General features: G+C 59.1%; 1 protein-coding gene across 1 annotated transcript in view; it reads left to right on the top strand.

The window, feature by feature from the left end:
• Positions 1-20,257, top strand: part of KDM4B (lysine demethylase 4B) — a 181,533-nt gene that overhangs the window by 66,834 nt on the left and 94,442 nt on the right. Inside the window, 3 exon segments of the mRNA XM_031659066.1 lie at positions 3,216-3,391; positions 4,541-4,655; positions 10,551-10,744. Of these exon segments, the coding sequence (XP_031514926.1) occupies positions 3,216-3,391; positions 4,541-4,655; positions 10,551-10,744 (485 nt within the window).

The raw sequence follows: 20,257 nt of genomic DNA, 5'->3' as shown, positions 1-20,257 counted from the left end.
CTCCCAGACGGGTGCCAGCAGGGGAGGCCCTGGCCGCCCTCAGCTCTACCGCCTGCCAGCATCTGCCTCTCTCACTGTTGGCATGTGGCCGGTCGCCTTCCTGGCCTCAGCTGAATCTGGCCCCCCCAGGAGCCCGTGTGAGGCACTTCCGGGGGCCGCCTGCAGCCTGGGAGGTCTGAGTGTGGCAGTGGAAATGTCCTGAGCGGCTTTCAGTGCCTTCTTTTCAGGCTTCTGCGCCTGGAGCCCTCCTTCTGGATTTGCGTCTCGGCAGAATGTGGGATGTCACTTCTGTCCTCTTCCGCCCCGCGGGATTTTCCTAGAGCCTTCGGGTTTGAGCCCAGCTGGAAGTGGCCCTCGTTCACGCCGCCTGTCAGCACCTGCCTGGGCTGTGTCACCTAGCGTGTGGCTCCGTGTGTGCGGCGCAGACGCCGTGGGGGCGTTTGGAGCCTCCTGCGTGGCTCCCAGATGTCTTTACTACACAGTGCCCGCTGTGGAGGGGACAGACGAGCAAAGTAGCCCGAGGCTCTCTCCAGAGCAGAGGAATCGGGAGCAAAGTGTTTTGTTCATTTAGCAGACTGGGATCATGGGCGCGTTTCCTCTAATAGCATTGAAGAGGCCAGTTCACGGCTTCCCCTCGGCCAGCAGCTTTGGCGTGGTTTTGGAGCCGAGCCAGGTTCGTGGAACCCTCCTGCAGAAGCAGACTGGGGCTTCCTGGAGACGGGGGAGCAGCGCCTGTGTGAATCAGAGCAGCGCTGGCCCGTGGCGTCTCAGATCATACCACTCAGTTCTCTGCGGGAACATCTCGTGTCTGGGACACAGGCCCTTGTGTTTCTGTTTCTCGCCTTTCCACTCCTGAATGTCTTAGTGTCTCGCTGACTCTTCAGCTGCTCCCATGAAATCTAAGAGAACAGCAGCCCTGCAGCTGCCCCAGCGCCCTGCCGTCACACAGCCTGTGCCAGGGACAGGTGCCCCAGCCGCCTATTGCACTGTGGCCACACTGGACATGGAAGGGGTGGAGAGTCTCAGAGAGAGCCGGCACTAACCTGGACCATCCTTTCCTTGGGACTGGCCTCGTCTCGGTTTAACTCTAAATTAGCGCTTCTCTTCGCTTGGCACTGTGGACTTGGGGCTGCATTGTTCTCCGGGGTGGGGCCATCCTGGGCACTGGCAGGGTGCTGAGCAGCTTCCCTGGCCTCCACTTACCTCATGCCAGGAGCACCCCCAGTCGTGACAGCCACAGATGTCCCCAAACATGGCCAGGTGTCCCCCGGGGAATAAGACCCCCCCTCAGTTGAGAGCCACCTGCTCGCTGCGGCTGCTGCTGCTGTTACTGCTTTTGCTAAAGAAACCTGCGCATGCTGGCCACGGAGGCAGCACCTTCCTGTCGTTAACAGGCACCTGGAGGATAAGTGTTTTCATTGCCAAGCAAAACAGTTTCTTCACTGATGTGATCGCTGGGTCCTTGGGGACAGTAAATGGATTTCAGCCATTCTGGAAGCTACCAGCAACGTGGGCCTCAACATACAGCTCTTCCCTCGGTGGCCCTGAGCATGGAGGGGCGGCTTCCCAGATTCCTGGCACATGAGCTGAAGTGGGTGGGTTAGTTCCTTTTCCCTGTGCAGTGAGTGGCCTGGTCGACCCCTGGATGGAGGCATGGGGCCTACAGTGCCCACCCCAGGACTGGGTGTGGCAGCCCCGGAGTGCCTGCGGGGCCTGCACAGAAGGGTGCCTGGTGCCCACAAGGCCCGTGGTGCCCACCAGCAGTCTGGAATCTAGTCTTGTCAGCCCATAGGCTCACCCCCACCAGAGGAGGGAACATGAGGCTGGGGACAAGGCCAGGAGCCCAGGGTGAGGCGTGTACCCCCGGATAGCCCTGGTCCCTCAGCTCCTGAATGGGGTGAAGCCACCGGGTTCTGGCTGCCGCGCCGCCTCTGACGGGTGCTGGTCCTTGTCCTCCTCTGCTGTCCTCTCTGCAAGTCCCAGTGTCTGAGGTGGCCTGGGGCTTCTCTGGGGTGGTGGAAGTTCACACAGCCTCCAGGCTAGAGGTCTTGGGCCATAGTCTGCCCGCCCACCCCAGGGTGCCCTGGGCTGTGTTGTGGATTGCTGTGTGCCTCAGTTTCCTCAGCGGTCAGATGGGAGCTCTGCCGTTCCTCCCACCCTGGGGATGGGTGTGCTGGGCCCCAGCACACTCTGCACAGTGCCCAGCTCCACACAGCTCCTGTCCTGCCCCATGGCCCCTGCCTCCGTCCCACATGGTGCTGTCACCCTCCCCGTGCCTGTGCTTCCTGTTGGCCCACTCCAGGCGGGGTGGAGGCCCATGGGGGCGGGATCTGTTTCCCAGTGATTGCTAATTCCTAGAACTTGGGTTGCCCCATAGTGGGTCTCAACCAAGGGGAGCCACTGGAGCGAGTGTCTGGGCTCCAAGCCCTGGTCTCCAGCTGCATGTGGCCCCGGTGGCCTCTTGGTGGCCAGTGGGTGCCGTTCTCATTTCCTGCTGCCGGAGGGCATGATGAGCTGCAGTGCTTATAAGCAAGCATGAAGATTCCCGTTTTAGAAAATGCCTTGCCAGGGCGCAGCGGCTCATATCTGTAATCCCAGCACTTTGGGAGCCTGAGATGGGAGGATCAGTTGAGACCAGGAGTTCGAGACCAATCTGTGCAACAAAATGAGACTCCATCTCTAGAGAAAATTAAAGCATTTTTTAAAAATTAGCTGAGTGTGGTGGTGCAAGTCTGTGGTCCCAGGTACTTGGGAGACAGGTGGGAGGATTGCTTGAGTCCAGGAGTTGGAGGCTGCAGTGAGCTATGGTTGTGCTACTGCCCTCCAGCCTGAGTGACAGAGCAAGACCCTGTCTCAAAAACAACAACACTAAATGCCTCCAGATACGAGTCTCTGAGCCTCGAGATGCCGGAACACACACACCCAGTCCCAGCTATGTTTGCTGAGTCTGTAATCCTGCATACACGTGTCGGGGGGGTGCTATACCCAGCTTCCCAGGCCTTGGGGATGGCTCTGCCCTAGCAGGTGAAGCCCTTGTTGGCTGCAGAGTCTCCTGGGGAGTTTGATAAGGCAACGGGGGGTTCTTGGTGTCCCGGAGGGTGTCCCGAGGTGCAGATCTGGGGGTGCCGGTCTCTGGGGAGCCGGTGGCACAGTCTGCTCTCTGACCCTGCCCTGAGGCTCTGAGGGAGCCGCTGACTTCCATCTTGGTCTTGCAGATCATCCCCCCGAAGGAGTGGAAGCCGCGGCAGACGTATGACGACATAGACGACGTGGTGATCCCGGCGCCCATCCAGCAGGTGGTGACGGGCCAGTCGGGCCTTTTCACGCAGTACAACATCCAGAAGAAAGCCATGACAGTGGGCGAGTACCGCCGCCTGGCCAACAGCGAGAAGTATGCGGGGCAGGTGGGGTGGACCTGACCCCCGTCCCCAGGGCCACACCTGCTCATGGGGGCCCTGGGGGCAGAGAAGGTGCAGCACATGCAGCCCCAACAGCATGGCCGGCCTGCTCTGTGTGCCCTGTGTGGGCTGTGGCAACCCCTGTTCCCAGTGTGGATCCGGACCCTCTCCCCGCCTGGGCTGACCCATGCCGCCCTCGCCTCAGCTTCCCAGGGCTCACCAGTGCATGTCGGATGGTGCCCTGGCCTGGGACCGCGTCCTCCACACCCTCCTGTGACGCCTGGGCTGGTGGCCGCTCCTCAGAGAGGGCTCCCTGGCTCCACGCGGGCACATGCACAGGCACACACGAGGGCACCTGTAGACACGCATAGGTACACAGAGCACATGCATGTCCGTGCGCAGGCACACACAGGTACACATGGCACACACACATTTCTACACAGGCACACACGGGTACATGTGGGCACGTGCACTGGACACAGGCACACACAGGCTCATACACAGGTACACAGGCACATCCATGTGGGCACATCTATGGGCATGTACCCAGGTACACATGGCACCTGCGTGTACTGGCAGCGTTCCAAATACGGCTCCCTGATTCAACAGGTGCAGCCATGCAGCCTCCGTGCTGCGCAGGCCCATCCCGTCGCCATGCCCTCCTCCCCGTCGCCATGCCCTCCTCCCCGTCTGTGGCCTCCATCCCGTGGCTCTCTGAGGTTTGCGTGCCTTGTGGCTCTGGCATCAGAGCGGAGCCTGGTCTGTCCTGCTCACCCGGCCTTCCCAGCCCCCTAGTCTGTCGTCTGAGCTTGGTCTTTGCCACACAGGGATAAGAAGAGCCACGCAGGGCCTCTTTCCCCTGCCCACTCCCCCTGGCTTGTGTTCTGATGTGGGTGCCCCAGGCCAGGATAACAGAGGAGGGGTACGTGGGTTTGGGCCACTTGCTCGCCCGTGGAAATGCTTTCTCCTGCTCTCTTCCACCCGTGAGCAGGTTACGTGGCACCCTAGGCGGGGGCAGCGGGCAGTCTGAGCGGAGCCCCTCCTACCTCTTTCATGGGTGTCCCGGGTTCCTGGTGGCTGAGGGTGGGCTGTGTGGCACCCAGGCCCCACCCTGAGCTGGTTTTGGGGTGTTTGTTCACCAGGTACTGTACCCCACGGCACCAGGACTTTGACGACCTTGAACGCAAATACTGGAAGAATCTCACCTTTGTCTCCCCGATCTATGGGGCTGATATCAGCGGCTCTTTGTACGATGACGTAAGTACGACTTCCCAGGGAAGAACAGGGACCAGCTTCCTCGTGGATGGTGGTGGGAGGGCCCTGAACAAGACTGTCTTGCCAGATGAAGCTTCTAGGCGGGCAAGGTTAACTCCCTCGCCCAGGCTCTGGCTGCGGGCCTCATCCTTCGGGGAAGAAAGAGGAATCAAGGCTTTCTCTGATTTTTGCAGGGCCCCTCCTGCCACACCTCGCAGTCCCCACCCTGAGCTCACCCTGGCCCTGCCTCTAGCCTCAGCAGCTGGCCCATAGCGTGTTACAAACACGTGTACTTTTCCAGTCCCTGCCGCTCGTCTTCCTGGTACTGTGGAGCCTTGAGTCTTCAGCCCGCCAGGCCACCTGCTGGATTCAGCTCCAGCCTGGTCCCTGCCTTGGGCTCAGGGCCCGGAGACACTGGGGTGAGGGGATCCCGTCTCCCATCCGGAGCCTGGCCTGCCGGAGCGTCCCCTTGTCCACACAGGCTGGACTCTCCATGAGAGCAGCTGGCGGGCATCCCCAGAGTCCTGGTCTCAGCCGTAAGGCCCCCCAGGCCCTGCTGGACACCGGAAGTGGGCCTGCACGTGGGCCTGCGTGGCGGGTGTGTGTGGAGCAGGATCAGGAAGCTGTGACTGCCCTGAGGCCACGGCCAGCCTTGGTCCTGCCCTGCTTAGTGGACCCTGTCTGCTCTGTGGCCTGCAGGGGACTGGCTTTGCTCTCTGAGCTGAGGGTGCTGGTTTATCGCACAGAGGAGTCTGTTCAGGCTGGAAGTAAGCCCACCGTAGAGAGCCTGAGGGAGACGCCCCAACACAGAGCCAGCCACAAGCCAGCTTTGCTTCCCACTCCGCCAGAAGCAAGCATGAGACCAGAGTATTTCGAATTTAGGACAAAATATTTGCCTATACATACTGGGATATCTTGGAGATGGGCCCCAAGTCTGGATTAGTCTGTTCTTGCACTGCTGTAAAGAAATACCAGAGGCCGGGTGTGGTGGCTCACGCCTGCAATCCCAGCACTTTGGGAGGCTGAGGTGGGCGGATCACTTGAGGTCAGGAGTTCAAGACCAGCCTGGCCAATATGGCAAAACCCTGTCTCTACTAAAAATACAAAGCTTAGCCAGCCATGGTGGCGGGTGCCTGTAGTCCCAACTACTTGGGAGGCTGAGGCAGGAGAGTTGCTTGAACCCGGGAGGTGGAGGTTGCAGTGAACCGAGATCACGCCACTGCACTCCAGCCTGGGCAAGAATGAGACTCCGTCGCAAGAAAAAAAAAAAAAAGAAAAACACCTGAGACTGGGTAGTGAATAAAGAAAAGGTTTAATTGGTTCACGTTTCTGCAGGCTCTACAAGAAACGTGGCTGGGGAGGCCTCAGGAAACTTAGAGTCATGGCAAAGGTGAAGGAGAAGCTGATCCATCTTACATGGCGGGAGCAGGAGCAGGAGAGAGTAAGGGGAGGTGCCATACACTTTTCAACAGCCAGGTTTCGCGAGAACTCACTACCGTGAGAACAGCACCATGGAGATGGTGCTCAACCGTTCATGAGGCAGAGCAATCCACCTCCGCAATGCAGCCACCTCCCACCCAGCCCCACCGCCAACACCTGGACCTGCAGTTCCGCAGATTAAAGTCTAAACACAAAATTCCTCTGTGTTTCATGTATACTTTACACACATAGCTTGAAAATAACTTGATACAAAGTTTTTAATAATTTTGTACATGAAATGAAGTTTTGACTGTGTCTTAACCGTGACCGGTCACATGAGGTCAGCTGTGAAAGTTTTCACTTGTGGCGTCGTATCCGTACTCAGAACATTTTGGACCTTGGAGCTTTTTGGGTTTTGCATTTTTGGAGTGGGAGTGTCCACCTTATCCCATGCTGTGTTTATCAGAGGGGGGTGTCCACCTTATCCCGTGTGGTGTTTATCGGAGTGGGGTGTCCGCCTTATCCTGTGTGGTGTTTATCAGAGTGGGGTGTCCGCCTTATCCGTGTGGTGTTTATCAGAGTGGGGTGTCCGCCTTATCCCACGTGGTGTTTATTGGAGTGGGGTGTCCGCCTTACCCCGCGCGGTGTTGATCGGAGTGGGGTGTCCGCCTTATCCCGCGCTGTGTTTATCAGAGTGGGGTGTCCGTCTTATCCCATGCGGTGTTGATCGGAGTGGGGTGTCCGCCTTATCCCACACGGTGTTGATCGGAGTGAAGTGTCCGCCTTATCCCGCGCGGTGTTGATCGGAGTGAAGTGTCCGCCTTATCCCGCGCGGTGTTGATCGGAGTGAAGTGTCCGCCGTATCCCGCGCGGTGTTGATCGGAGTGGGGTGTCCGCCTTATCCCGCGCGGTGTTGATCGGAGTGAAGTGTCCGCCTTATCCTGCGCGGTGTTGATCGGAGTGGGGTGTCCGCCTTGTCCCGTGTGGTGTTGATCGGAGTGAAGTGTCCGCCTTGTCCCGCGTGGTGTTGATCGGAGTGGGGTGTCCGTCTTGTCCCGCGCGGTGTTGATCGGAGTGGGGTGTCCGCCTTATCCTGTGCGGTGTTGATCGGAGTGGGGTGTCCGCCTTATCCCGCACAGTGTTGACTGGAGTGGGGTATCTGCCTTATCCTGCGTGGTTGTGATTGGTTCATTTGCTGACGGACATTCAGGCTGTGTTCTCTGTTTGGCTGTTATGAATAATGCTGCTGTGAACGTTTCTTGTGTGTTTGTTTCTTTGGTTTTGAGACAGAGTCTTGCTCTGTCGCCCAAGCTGCAGTGCAATGGCGCAATCTCAGCTCACTGCAACCTCCGCCTCCTGGGTTCAAGCGATTCTTCTGCCTCAGCCTCCTGAATAGCTAGGATTACAGTGTCACACGGAGTCATCTCACCACCCTAATGATCACCTGCGCTCCACCTCGTCATCCCTCCCTCTCCCCACTCCCTTTCCCCCGCCCCAGGCAACCACTGATGTCTCACTGTCTCCATAAATCAGCCTTTTCCAGAATGCCATGAGCTGGAATCCTACAGTCAGTAGCCTTTTCCCATTGGCCTCTTTGGGTTTTGTTTGTTTGTTTGTTTTGAGATGGAGTCTTGCTCTGTCACCCAGGCTGAAGTGCAGTGGCGTGATCTCCAATCACTGCAAGCTCCGCCTCCCGGGTTCACACCATTCTCCTGCCTCAGCCTCCTGAGTAGCTGGGACTACAGGCGCCTGCCACCACGCCCGGCTAATTTTTTGTATTTTTAGTAGAAGACAGGGTTTCACTGTGCTAGCCAGGATGGTCTCGATCTCCTGACCTCGTGATCCACCTGCCTCGGCCTCCCAAAGTGCTGGGATTACAGGCATGAGCCACTGCGTCCAGCCCCCATTGGCCTCTTTGACCAAGCAATAGGTGTTCAAGGTTGCTCTGTTTTTCATGGCTTGGGAGTTCGTTTCTTTTCAGCACTGAGTAGTACTCTGTTGTCTGGGTGCACCGCAGTATGCCTGCTCATTCACCTATTGAAGGACCCTTCCAAGTCTGGGCAATGTGGTCCGAAGTTTTCTTCTCCTTTGGGTAAATACCAGGAAGTCCAGTTGCTGGACCACATGGTGAGAGGACGTTTAGTTTTGTAAGATGCCACCAAACTGTCCTCCCGCCTGCCTGTCCCATTGTGTGCTCCTAGCAGCAGCGAATAAACGTTCCCAGGGCCCCACTTCCCCGCCCCCATCTGGAGTTGTCGGCGTTGTGCGTCCTGGCCGCTCTGGGAGGTGCGTTGCGCTGTCTCATTGCCGTTTCAATCTGCATTCCCCCGATGGCAGCCTTCGTGGCGGTGCCCCTTTGCATGCCTGTTTGCCATCTGTGTGTTTCCTTGGTGAGCTGTCTTCACATCTTTTGCCCAGTGATTTTTTTTTTTTTTTATGGAGTCTTGCTCTTGTCACCCAGGCTGGAGTGCAGTGGCATGATCTCAGCTCACTGCAACCTCTACCTCCTGGGTTCAAGCAGTTCTCTGCCTCAGCCTCTCAAGTAGCTGGAATTACATTACAGGCGCCCGCCACCACACCCAGCTAATTTTCTTTTTTTTTTTGAGATGGAGTCTCACTCTGTCACCAGGCTGGGACTACAGGTGCCCGCCACCATACCCAGCTAATTTTTGAATTTTTAGTAGAGATGGGGTTTCACTATGTTGGCCAGGATAGTCTCAATCTCTTGCCCTCGTGATCCGCCCGCCTTGGCCTCCCAAAGTGCTGGGATTTACAGGCATGAGCCACCGTTCTCACCCTTATTTTAGTAGAGACAGAGTTTTGCTATGTTGGCCAGGCTGGTCTCGAACTCCTGACCTCAGGTGATCCGCCTGCCTTGGCCTCCCAAAGTGCTGGGATTACAGGCGTGAGCTACCGCGCCTGGCCATTTTTTTCTGTTCTTTAACCGGGCTTTTGTTTTCTTTTGGTTGAGCTTTGAGAGTTTGCTGTGTATTTTGGTTATCAGTTGTGACTTGCAAGTATTTTCTTTTGGTCTGGGGCTTGTCTTTCTCGTATGGATCCTGTCTGATTGTTTTTAAGTGCAAGCTCAGCCTCAGAGTCCAGTGCATGAGAGCCTCTGGGTTGGCTGGCCTGCACTTGGCCTGTAGTGATGACCCTGGAGGGACTCTGCAGCTGCATACAGGCTATGCTGGCCCAACCTGCTACAGTCTCCAGAGGAAGCTTCAGGGCTTCAGGGCTTCCTTGCCATGTATTTGCCACACCTATTCTATGCACCAGCCTACTTTTACAGTGGGGGAAACTGAGCCCAGAGCAGAGAAGCGACTTGCTCTGGTCCCAGGATGAATTCGTGCCCAGCTCAGCCTGTCCCCGGGGCCTCCCTCTTCCCCATCGGGGTCTCATCACTGCCTCCCTCCCTGCCTTTTCTGGGCTCCTGCCAGGGCTCACCTTGCAAAGGAACCGCTGGTCTTGCCAAGTCTGAGGGCCGGTCGTGCTGGTGCGGGAACAGCTGGTGTGGCGGATTCGGGCCGTGAGAGGAGCTCAAGTTCATGAGTGTGTCTGGGCTCCTCTTGGCCTCTCAGCAGGCCGTGGGCCCCTCTGGGGATTGCAGTGAGCAATGTGTATTTTATGAGTTCTTGGGACAGAATGGAGTTTGTTTGCATTAAGAATAGATGTGCCTGGCGGGTGGGAATTCCGTCCTTGTTTGCCTGGTTCTGAAAACTGTCTTCATCTCCTCAGTCGGAAGCTGTGGAAGGGCTGTCACTGGGCCTTGGCTCCAGTACCATCTCTGGGTTAGCCTCACGTGGTGACTGTTTTTCTCTTTCCGTGTCATTGTCTTAGGGGAAAATTAATTATGCACTTCCAAACTGGAGACTTCACAACAAGGCCTCCACCCAGCAGAAAGCACGCAGCTCAGTGGAATCTGGCAGGCCCTGCCTGCCTGGTGCACACTGGCATGTACGCTGGGGCCCTTCCTGGAAGGGCTAGGCTGGCGGTGAGCCCTTCAGAAAAGGTGTCTGGGCTGGGTACGGTGGCTCATGCCTGCAACCCCAGCACTTAGAGGGGCCAAAGTGGGAGGGACACTTGAGCCTAGGCTGGAGTTTGAGACCAGCCTAGGCAACAGAGTAGTGAGACCTCATCTCTACAAAAAAACATGTAAAAATTAGCCAGGTGTGGTCCCATGTCTATAGTCCCAGGTACTCAGGAGACTGAGGCTGGAGGATCACCTGAGCCTGGGAGGTTGAGCCTGCAGTGAGCTATGATCCTGCCACTGCACTCCAGCCTGGGCAAGGATCTCACACAAAAAAGAAAGCGTACAGAAGTGTGCAGGGTGTGGCCAGCCCCTAGGGGGCCTCAGATACTGGGCTGGGAGAGGATAGGCAGCAACCCCCGGGACCTCGGGGGAGAATTAGCCTGCACCCTGGAGCTCACAGGTTCTGGGGGTGGCCGGGCGGTTGCCGACGCTGCTCTGCCGCCCCACAGGACGTGGCCCAGTGGAACATCGGGAGCCTCCGGACCATCCTGGACATGGTGGAGCGTGAGTGCGGCACCATCATCGAGGGCGTGAACACGCCCTACCTGTACTTCGGCATGTGGAAGACCACCTTCGCCTGGCACACCGAGGACATGGACCTGTATAGCATCAACTACCTGCACTTCGGGGAGCCCAAGTCCTGGTGAGTGTCTGCACTGGCCCTGGCCGCCTGCCGGACCGAGAGCCACTCGGCGGGGGTGGATCACAGGTACGTGGCTGGGCGCCGTGGCAGGGGCCCCAGCAGGTGAGGCCAGCAAAAGTCGGGCTGTGATGGCTGGAGATCTTCCGGATTGCCTGGGGTCACCCACCAGCTTTGGGGAGGGGGATGTGCACCCGTAGGGCCGAAGCTCCCAGGCCCCTAGAGCTTGTGCTTTGCACCCCAGAGTGCCCCCGCCATTGAGCTGTGAGCGGCCCCCGGTGTCCCCATGGCCAGGAGCGTGGTCTTGAGCCTCCTGAGCTGCCCAGGCTGTGCTGCCTCACAGCCAAGGGGAGACGATTCCTGGTGAAGGGACACCGTCCATGCTGCCCAGAAGGGGCCTGGCCAGGATGACCCTGCAGCTGCTCGCTCGCAGTCTCCGCCCTGGCACTTCTGGGCCAGACCCTGCAGTTAGGAGGGCAGGGCGTGGTGCTGCAGTCATGTGTGGAGTGCAGTGGACCTGCCCCTTCCCAGGAGGTGCTGGGTGCAGCGTGGGTGTGCTGTAGTGGGCTGAGTTCCAGGACCTTCTACTGGCTCCCTGTGCACGTCCGCAGCGAGGCCATGTGGGTTTGGGTGTGAATGCACGTGTGTGCACGCGTGTGAGTGTGCATGTGAGTGTGCGAGTATGCACGTGTGTGTGCATGTGTGTGTGTGCTGCCCTGTGTCGCTGGGCTCTGCTTGTGACTGCGGATCCTCCTGGGTGCTTGGCGGGGCTGCCCTGTGCCGTCCGCTGAGGGCCGCTAGGTGGCGCTCCCGCCCTTCCCGGGGCTGCACTCGCTCACGCCTGGAATCTTCCCAGGCCGTCCTGGCACTGGAGGAGGACGGAGCCTCTGCCTGGAGGGCGCAGGAGCTCCGCCCTGCCTAGCCCTTCCCTGGGTTGGGGTTGTAAGAGGTGGGAGAATGCTCTACCTCTTCCTTAAAAAAAGCACAATGAGCAGGAAGGGACGAGCTGTGCGCACCCTCACTCGCGTCCCGAGCACAGGTGGAGCCCTAGGGGAAGGCCCTATAGAGGACCCCGTGTGTCTTGGGGTGAAGCGTGGCCTCCCAGGGGTGCGTGGGCGGTGGGACGCCCACAGTGTGACTGGGTTTGTGCCTCCATAGGTACCGTCTGCCCTGTGCAGAGAGCCCCTGCTGGGCGGGAGGTGGCAAGCAGCCGGCGAGGGGGCCTGGTCAGACAGAAGCAGGGGGTCAGGGACATGGAAGGTGGGGGACCAGCCAGTGAGTCAGACATGAGGATGTCAGTGCCAAGGACCGCAGCACCAGCAGCTCCGTCTCCTGTAAGGGGCCCCGAGAGTTGCTGGCTGTCGCGGGAGCCTGGGCTGGGGCTGCTGTGGGTCAGATGCCAGGGCTGGGAGTGCCTGCTGCCACGTCAGAGGGGCCTCTGCAGGGAGAAGGGACAGTGGCTCCCCGGAGGTGGCAGTTGGTCCCGGCAACAGCCCGTCGGAGGGGCTGACGGGGACGCGCCAGGAGCTGAGGGCCTCTCCTGAGCTGGTTCGTCCAGGACACAGTCCCTGAGGATGTCCTGCACCTCTCCCCGACTGCCCCTCACTGCCCTGCTCCTCTGCTTCACCTGATGCCGCAGGTGTCCAGCTGCCACCCCCATGTCTACCCTTCCCTGCGACCCGTCGTGGGAGGCGGCTCGGGAGACACCCAGGGCGAGGCAGGCGGAGCAGGCAGCAGTTCCTCTAGGAAGGGAATTCCGGAAGTGCGCTGACCTTGGTCTTGGTTTCTGCCCAGGAAGGGGTGGGGATGGCAGGGATGGGACCTCATGCTGCCCGAGTGTGGCCTGGCATAAGGGGCCTGAGAGGAGCCACAATGTGGACTCAAGCTGCAGGGCGTGTCCCCCAACCCCCCAGAGCTCCCCACTCGCCCCCACAGCTCAGCCTGCTTAGCACGCGGGACCCCTTCCCTGCTGTCTCTCACCAGGGCTGAGGTGGGACCCCAGATGTTCCCACAGCACCGCATGCCTGTCCTTTGGGGCAGGCATAGACCAGGTGACCCCAGCATTAGCGAAGGTCCACTACGGGCCATCAGTCCTCCCCAGCAGATGGCAGGATCCCTGGTCACCCCGTGTTCCAGCTCCCAGCAGGGGCCTGGCACAGAGAGGCTCAGTGACTTGCTGGAGCCTCTGGGATCCTCACTGTGTGCCGTGGGAGCTGACTCCTGCTCTAGGCTGCTCTCCCAACTTGCAGGGGGGTGGGGACAAGGTAGCTGGAACCTGGCCTCTGGTCCCTGAGCTGGGGTTCAGGAAGCTACTGGGGCCCCTGGGAGGTGCTTCCCCCCTCTCCCCTCCTCGGGCCCTTGGGGTTGGTAGGGCTTCCAGCCAAGAGATCACCAAGGCTGCACCCCGTCTGTCTCCTAATTACACCACTCTGCTTGCATCTGCAGCCACGTAATTGCAACCATTTCAGAGTATTCCAGTGGCATTTTAAAGAAAGTGTCAATGTACTCAGGTTTACAGCATTTTATTAAACCTTTCTGGGTCTGTTGCTACTTTGGTAGCTTGATTTGTGTGTCAAAGTGACGTGAACAGCCTGGTGTCAATAACAGACAGAAACGTGCTTCAAAAGGCCAGCTTCTGTGGTGCTCTCAGGCAGCGGGGCTAAGAATATCTGAAGCGACTGAATGTCTCAAAATCTCTTTGGCAATGGAGATTGAAACCAGAGCCAGCACCTGCAACTTCCCCCTGCCGGACTTCCCGCAGCCCCTTCTGTCACCCAGGCTGGGGGCCAGAGTGCAGGTGGGTATGCGGAGGGTCCGAGCTTTCCACTTGACCCTGTATTCCAGGGTCTTTCTGGGTAGGGTAGTGGCCTGGGGTCGGTGTCCTGAAGCCTGTGCCCCATAGAAGCCACTGTCCAGGCCACACTCCTTGCCATAGATCAAGACTCTCCTGGGGCCGAGCGTGGTGGTTTGTGCCTGTAATCCCAGCATTTTGGGAGGCAGAGGCGGACGGATCACAAGGTCAGGAGATCGAGACCATCCTGACTAACATGGTGAAACTCCATCTCTACTAAAAATACAAAAAATTAGCCGGGCGTGGTGGCGGGCGCCTGTAGTCCCAGCTACTCGGGAGGCTGAAGCAGGAGAATGGCGTGAACCCAGGAGGCGGAGCTTGCAGTGAGCTGAGATCGCACCACTGCACTCCAGCCTGGGCGACAGAGTGAGACTCCGTCTCAAAAAAAAAAAAAAAAAAAAAGACTCTCCTGGAACCTGGGGTGGGGATGGTTTAGCTGAGCTGACCCTCCAAGGCCAGTCCTGCGGCTGCTCCCCTCCAGGCCTCCCCTCCCCGAGCTGCACCTGTGGTAGCCCCTGCAGGGCCCACCCTCCTGAGCCGCCCAGGCCAGGCATTAAACACAGGCGTCCCCATGAGGTTGAGCACAGTGCCGCCAGCGGCATCACATGCTACATGGCTGCTAGAAGAGAGTCCCAGGCTGGGTGGGAGTACGTCGGGTCTTGGCCGGCCCTGGGAGAGTCCCAGGGTACTTCTGGGCCGTTTGGGTTGTGCTGTGCACCCCATAGAAGAGAGTGGAGCGGCCATCCCCCCTGTGGCCCTGGCCCAAGCTGCCCGGGAAAGTGCCCACTGTTCAGTCCTGTGCACCCACGCGCTGGGCTGGGGCCTGGCCAAGTCTTCGGGTGCCCTTTTGCCCCCAACCTATCAGACACCCTGCAGGGCAGTGTTGGGGGTGTGCAGGGGGCTGTGGGCCACCGCCAAGAGCAGAAGCCTTGGCTCTCACTGCAGCAGGGAAGCCAGATGGGGGAGCAGTGAGTTCCCGGGGCTGCAGGGACGCACAAGGACGTTGTGAGCTGATGGGACGTGGTCAGGTGTTTGCACCCCTCTGAGGCGGCCAGAGGAAGGCCCTCCTGAGGAGCGCTGCGGGGCCAGCACATGTGCATGGCAGCCACAGAGACCTGTGCTCAGGCTTAGGGGAGGGGGTGTCTCCCAGGCTCTCTCCAGCTCTGTTTGTCAGGAGGGGGGTCATCCTGCACCCGGGTAAAGTCCCCAAGAGCAGCGGGGCAGAGGAACGCTTGTCCTGACTGCAACCTTGACCTGCCCATGACCCGCGGCAGTCTGGAAATCCTCCATTGCACCAGGCGGGATGTAGGTTCCCCACGGTGTCATCTCTGGCTGTTTCCTCGGGATCTCTCCGCCCACCCCTTCCTGCCTCCATTTACCTTGGACACACTCTTAGTCTCCTATGCAGGTGCGGGAGGTGGGGGTCTCGGAGCTCGTGCTCCCGTGAAGGGCGCGGAGCCCCCAGTTGCTCTTGGCTGCTATGGGGAGCCAGACCCTGGTTCGGACTGCTCCGTTTCAAACCAGTGCTCAGCTCTGGCAACGCCGCCCCCATGGGGGCGCTATGAGCCAGACCCTCCTGAGTGCTGAGGGGAGGGCTGCCGGGGAGGCCGGGGAGGAGGGGATTATCAGAAAACTCCACCAGCCTCTCTTGACCTTTAAGGAGCTGCAAGCTGAGAATTTTCCCTTTTGATTCAGCTGCACCTTGAGTTTTCTGTCTGGTGTTTTCACTCAGGGGAATTTCACAGCATCTTTTCTTCTTGCTGCCAGAGAAACTTGACTCCTAGCAGGCACAGCCGTCTTTTGCTTCATGGGCGTCCCTGGAGGTGTGCACATGTGCACGTGTGCGCGTGTGCATGGGCGCGTGCGTGCACCGAGGAGCCGTGCTTCCGACGCTGGGGGTGAGGGCGGGGGTGTGGAGAGAGGGTGCCGGGGCTGCAGTGGACCCGCCCGGGCTTCCTGCCCTGTGGCCGCAGGTGGGTGGAAGGCAGAGCCTGGGGTCGATGGGTCTGTCGCCCACCCAGGCCAAGCCAGGCTTTTCTTGGGGTGGAAGCTGCTGGGCTGCTCCTTCGCCCCTCTGCTGCCCACCTGACTGCCCCTCAGGACCTCCCCGGCCCACCCGCCTCCCAGCTCCCGTCTCCTGCTGCAAGCTCTTGCCTGGAGGGGAGACACCTCCCTCCCTCCTGGGCTCCCTCAGCCTGGCTGCAGGTGGCGCTGTTGGGCCCCACGATGGCCTCTGCCCTGTCCCTTGGAGTGGGACCCAGGAGTCTAGTCTGATGGGTGATGGAGCCGTCCCAGGCAGCAGCCTGAAGGCCCACGGGGTAGCGCGCTGGTGCCTGGGGACCCTGGTGTGGGTTTGTGCTGCTGCTGCTGGCGAGCCAACCACTGGGACTTCCAGCTTCTGAGCCCAGGACCTGGGGGGTCCTACCAGCAGTGGGGACCCAGGGGTCCAGTCTACTGACCCTAAGGCACAGCCCCCGTCAGTGATCCGGGGCATTCCTCCCAGCCGCCTTGCTCTGGCTGGGCCGCCAGGGGTTGGGTGGCCGCTGAAATGGCTCCGGCAGAGATTGGTGTCCCCATGGGGATGGCAGTCCCCAGTTGCCAGAGCTGAGCACTGGTTTGAAATGGAGATTGCCTGGAGCCTGACAGCATCACAGATTGGTTTTAATAACTCAGCTTCCCCACACTGCACCCTGTCACCAGAACAAGATGCAGGAGCGAGATAGTTGCTCCCTCCTTTCCTCTGCCACCCCAGGCCCAACCCTGGCTAGGGTGCCTAGGGACAGAGTTGCATTGGCAGCTCAGAACCACTGCAGTGCCCGGGGAGCTCAGACTGAGAAGACCCACCAGGCTGATGGGGGCAGCCTGATGTGTGCCTTGCTCCCAGGCAGGGGACCGCAGCCAGGTCTCTTCCCAGCCACACACACTGAGCCAGGATGCCAGAAATAGAAAAGGAGGAAGCGGTTTAGAACAGAGAGCTCCCACGGAGAGCAGATTGGATCCAGCAGGGAGGCAGAGGGACCCTGGTCATTAGAAAATGATAAGGTGTCAGGAGCCGAGGCAGCTTGCTCAGGACCTGGGTTCCTGCCCTCCAAGGCCTCAGCGCTTCCTCCCTGGCTCACTGAGACCCGCTGCAGTGGCCCCAGCCCATGGTCCCTGGGAGCCATATCCTTGTAGAGATAGCCGTCTAGCCTGCATGAAGTTATCTGGGGAGTCTTTTGATGAGGGGGTATCCCCTCTCTGCAGAAGGAACCTCTTTTTGAGTGAAGACAGTTGTTACAAGTGAGGCCCCCAGGCCCAGTGCCCGGGCCAGCTGTTACCTCTGACTAGTAGTTACCACCAGCCCAGACCAGCTGCTACCCCCCAGCAGCTCTCAGCACCAGCCCAGGCCAGCAGCTACCCCCCAGCAGTGCTCAGCACCAGCCCAGGCCAGCAGCTGCCCCCCAGCAGTGCTCAGCACCAGCCCAGGCCAGCAGCTACCCCCCAGCAGTGCTCAGCACCAGCCCAGGCCAGCAGCTGCCCCCCAGCAGTGCTCAGCACCAGCCCAGGGGCCCAGCATCCCGGCTGACTGGCCCTGGGTCCACATGGGTTGGCATGTGGCCAGGCACACCTGGTGCCCAGCTTCCCTGTTTGAGGAACGTGGCCGTGGGCAGGCAGGAAGCTCCTTTGTGGTCACCTGTCCCGATCCTCTGCTTCTGATAGTGACTGTGGCCATAGCATCAGTGCAGCGGTTCTTTATTTCTGTGTGTGCCTGACCACGTGCCTGAAAGTGTGTGTGAGTGGGTCTGAGTGACCAGCTCAGCTCTCTAGCTTTATTTTATTTTAGATGGAGTCCTGCTCTGTCACCCAGGCTGGAGTGCAGTGGTGTGATCACAGCTCACTGCAACCTCCACCTCCTGGGCTCAGGTGGTCCCTCCTGCCTCAGCCTCCTAAGTAGCTGGGACCACAGGCACATGCCACCACAACTGGCAAATTTTAAAATTTTTTTTGTAGAGACGGGGTCTCCGCATGTTGCCTGGGCTGGTCTGGAACTCCTGGGATCAAATAATGCTCCTGCCTCGGCCTCCCAAAGTATTGGGATTGCAGGTGTGAGCCCAACCCTTTCTCAGTTTTAAAACTGGAAGTCCCATATCTTGGAACCTGCTCAGATCCAGTGAACTGTGATGCTCAGTTCCCCGAGAGAGAGAGCAAGCAAGAAAGAAAATGTGTGTGTGTGTGTGTGTGTGTACACATGTGCATGTGTTAGAGAAACAAGGGTCTCCGGTCACATAGGTTGTCTGGGAGGGAGTCTGGCCCCCTGGGACTATGCCCAGAAGACGAGGCCTGGGATTCTGCTGCACAGCTGAGAGCTGGACTAAGTGGGTAACACTTAGCTGCAAGAACCCGGGCCAGGAACTGAGCTGCCAGCAGGGTATTGCAGCCATGCGGCCTGGAGCGTGGCGTGTGGTGCCGTGCTTGGATAAGTGGTCCAGGCCACAGCCAGGAGGGCCGGCACATGGGAGCTATGGATGGCAGCTGTGTTTTCCCTGGCCTGTTCCCCTCCCGGGCCCTCATCTTCGAGCACTCTGCCTTGTTCTTGTCACCACCACTCTGTCAGCCTGACGCCATCAGCCCAGACCTGCTTATCAAGATTGGGGAGTGAATTGGAGCACCAGAAGCTGGCTTTGGCGTTCAAAAAATTAACTCCTGATGCTGCAAAGACCTTTCAGCCTCACACTGGGGCATCCACAGCGAGGCTGGGATTGCATCTGTGCGCCTGGCGCGTGGGGCACAGGTGCCGGAATCACAGCCCCTCCCGCTGGCCTGATCAGCCTCCTACCAACCTCACTCCTATTAAGCAATCACGCCCAATTGTGCCCCCAGGACAGGCAGGGCCCTCAGCTGTGTCTCGTGATGGTGTCCCCAAGGACTGGGAGAACACCTCTGGGCCAGGGTGAGCGGGAAACCCAGGGCATATGGGGCCACTCGCTGGGGCTCCCACCATACCCATCAGTGGGATCTGTCCCAGCAGGCTGGCTCCTGGCTCTTGCTGAGAGCTGGCAGGGACAGATACAGAGACACTCGGTGTTTGTTCAGGGACGACAGAGCAATTTTCCTATCACCTTTTGCTGTGTGAAAATCGCACTCCAAGCCGTGCTGCTGAGTCGGGGGACTTCCCGGTGTTCAGATGGTCAGGTGCCCTGCTGTGCGTCTGGACAGCAGGCACCGTTAGAGAAGCGAAGCTGTAGTGAGCAGAGGTGGTATGGATGAGGCAGGAGGCACCGCGGAAGCGATTGGCCGTGGTGGGAACAGGGCCCGCAGCAGAAGCGGTCGGTGGCGTGGTGGGGCTGGGAGGGGCGCCGCAGCAGAAGCGGTCAGGCGGTGGCGATGATGGGAACTGGGGCGTACAGCAGGCGGTGTCGAGGCGTGTGGCGATGGTGGGAGCTAGGGCGTATGGCAGGCCAGTGTCGAGGCGGTGTAACCGTGGTGGGAACTGGGGCGCCCGCAAACCAGTGTCGGGCGGTGGCCGTGGTGGGAGCTGGGAGGGCGCCCCGCAGCAGGCCAGTGTCGGGCGGTGGCCGTGGTGGGAGCTGGGAGGTGCCCCGTAGCAGGCCAGTGTCGGGCAGGTCCCTCCTCTCATTCTCATCCCAGGCTTGTGCTTGTGTTTTTCGTCCACTTTTTGGTGCGGTATTCTCCCCCTTTCTGTCTCTTTAAATAGATCTTTATTAGACCTGTTTTCGAGTCACTGAAAAAGTGGGAAGGTACTAAGCACAGAGCTCCCCAGCAGGCTCCCTGTTAGGAGCGTGTTCTGTCAGTGTGGCACACTTGTGGTCATTGATGGGCCCACAGCGATGCGCTATCAACTAAGATGCACGCTCCAGATTTCCTCTGTCTTCCCCCATTGTCTCTTCTGTCCCCTGTACCCATCCGGGTCCCACATGACGTTGTTCCGTCTTCGTAGGGCCCTGAGCTATGACAGTGTGTTTGATGCCCTGGACAGTGTTGAAGGGGGGCTGGCCAGGGGGTTTATAGAACGTCCCCTAATCCATATGTCCCCTAATCAGCATGTCTGATGTTTTTCTTTGTGGTTAGACTGGGTTGATGGGTTTTACAGAGGAAGACCACAGGGGTGAAGGGCCCTCCTATCACATCCTACCAAGGGTCAAAGGTACAGCCGTCAGCATGACGTCACTGCTGGTGTTGGCCCTGGTCCCCCGGCTTGGGTGTGGATGTCCAGTGTCTCCACTGCGGAGTGGCACTTTCCCCCCTTTCCATGCTGTCGTCTTTGAATGTCGGGCCCACCTGGATCATCTCCCTTTTTTTTTTGAGACGGAGTCTCACTCTGTTGCCTAGGCTAGAGTGCCGTGGTATGATCTCGGCTCACCTCAACCTTCACCTCCCAGGTTCAGGTGATTCTCCTGCCTCAGCCTCGCGAGTAGCTGAGATTACAGGTGCGCGCCGCCACGTTTGGCTGATTTTTGTATTTTTAGGAGAGGTGGGATTTCACCATGTTGTCCAGGCTGGTCTCGAATTCCTGACCTCAGGTAATCTGCCCGCCTCGGCCTCCCAAAGTGCTGGGATTACAGACGTGTGTCACTGTGCCCGGCCACCTCTCTTTCTTAAGGTTAAGAAATGATGGGGACCTTTATCACATCTTCGAGGCCCTCACGGCAGCAGCATGAGGCATG

This window comes from Papio anubis, chromosome 20, assembly GCF_008728515.1.
Source record: "Papio anubis isolate 15944 chromosome 20, Panubis1.0, whole genome shotgun sequence".
Lineage (NCBI taxonomy): Eukaryota > Metazoa > Chordata > Mammalia > Primates > Cercopithecidae > Papio > Papio anubis.
The sequence above is the reverse complement of the archived record's forward strand: the minus strand, read 5'-3'. Positions and strand labels throughout refer to the sequence as shown.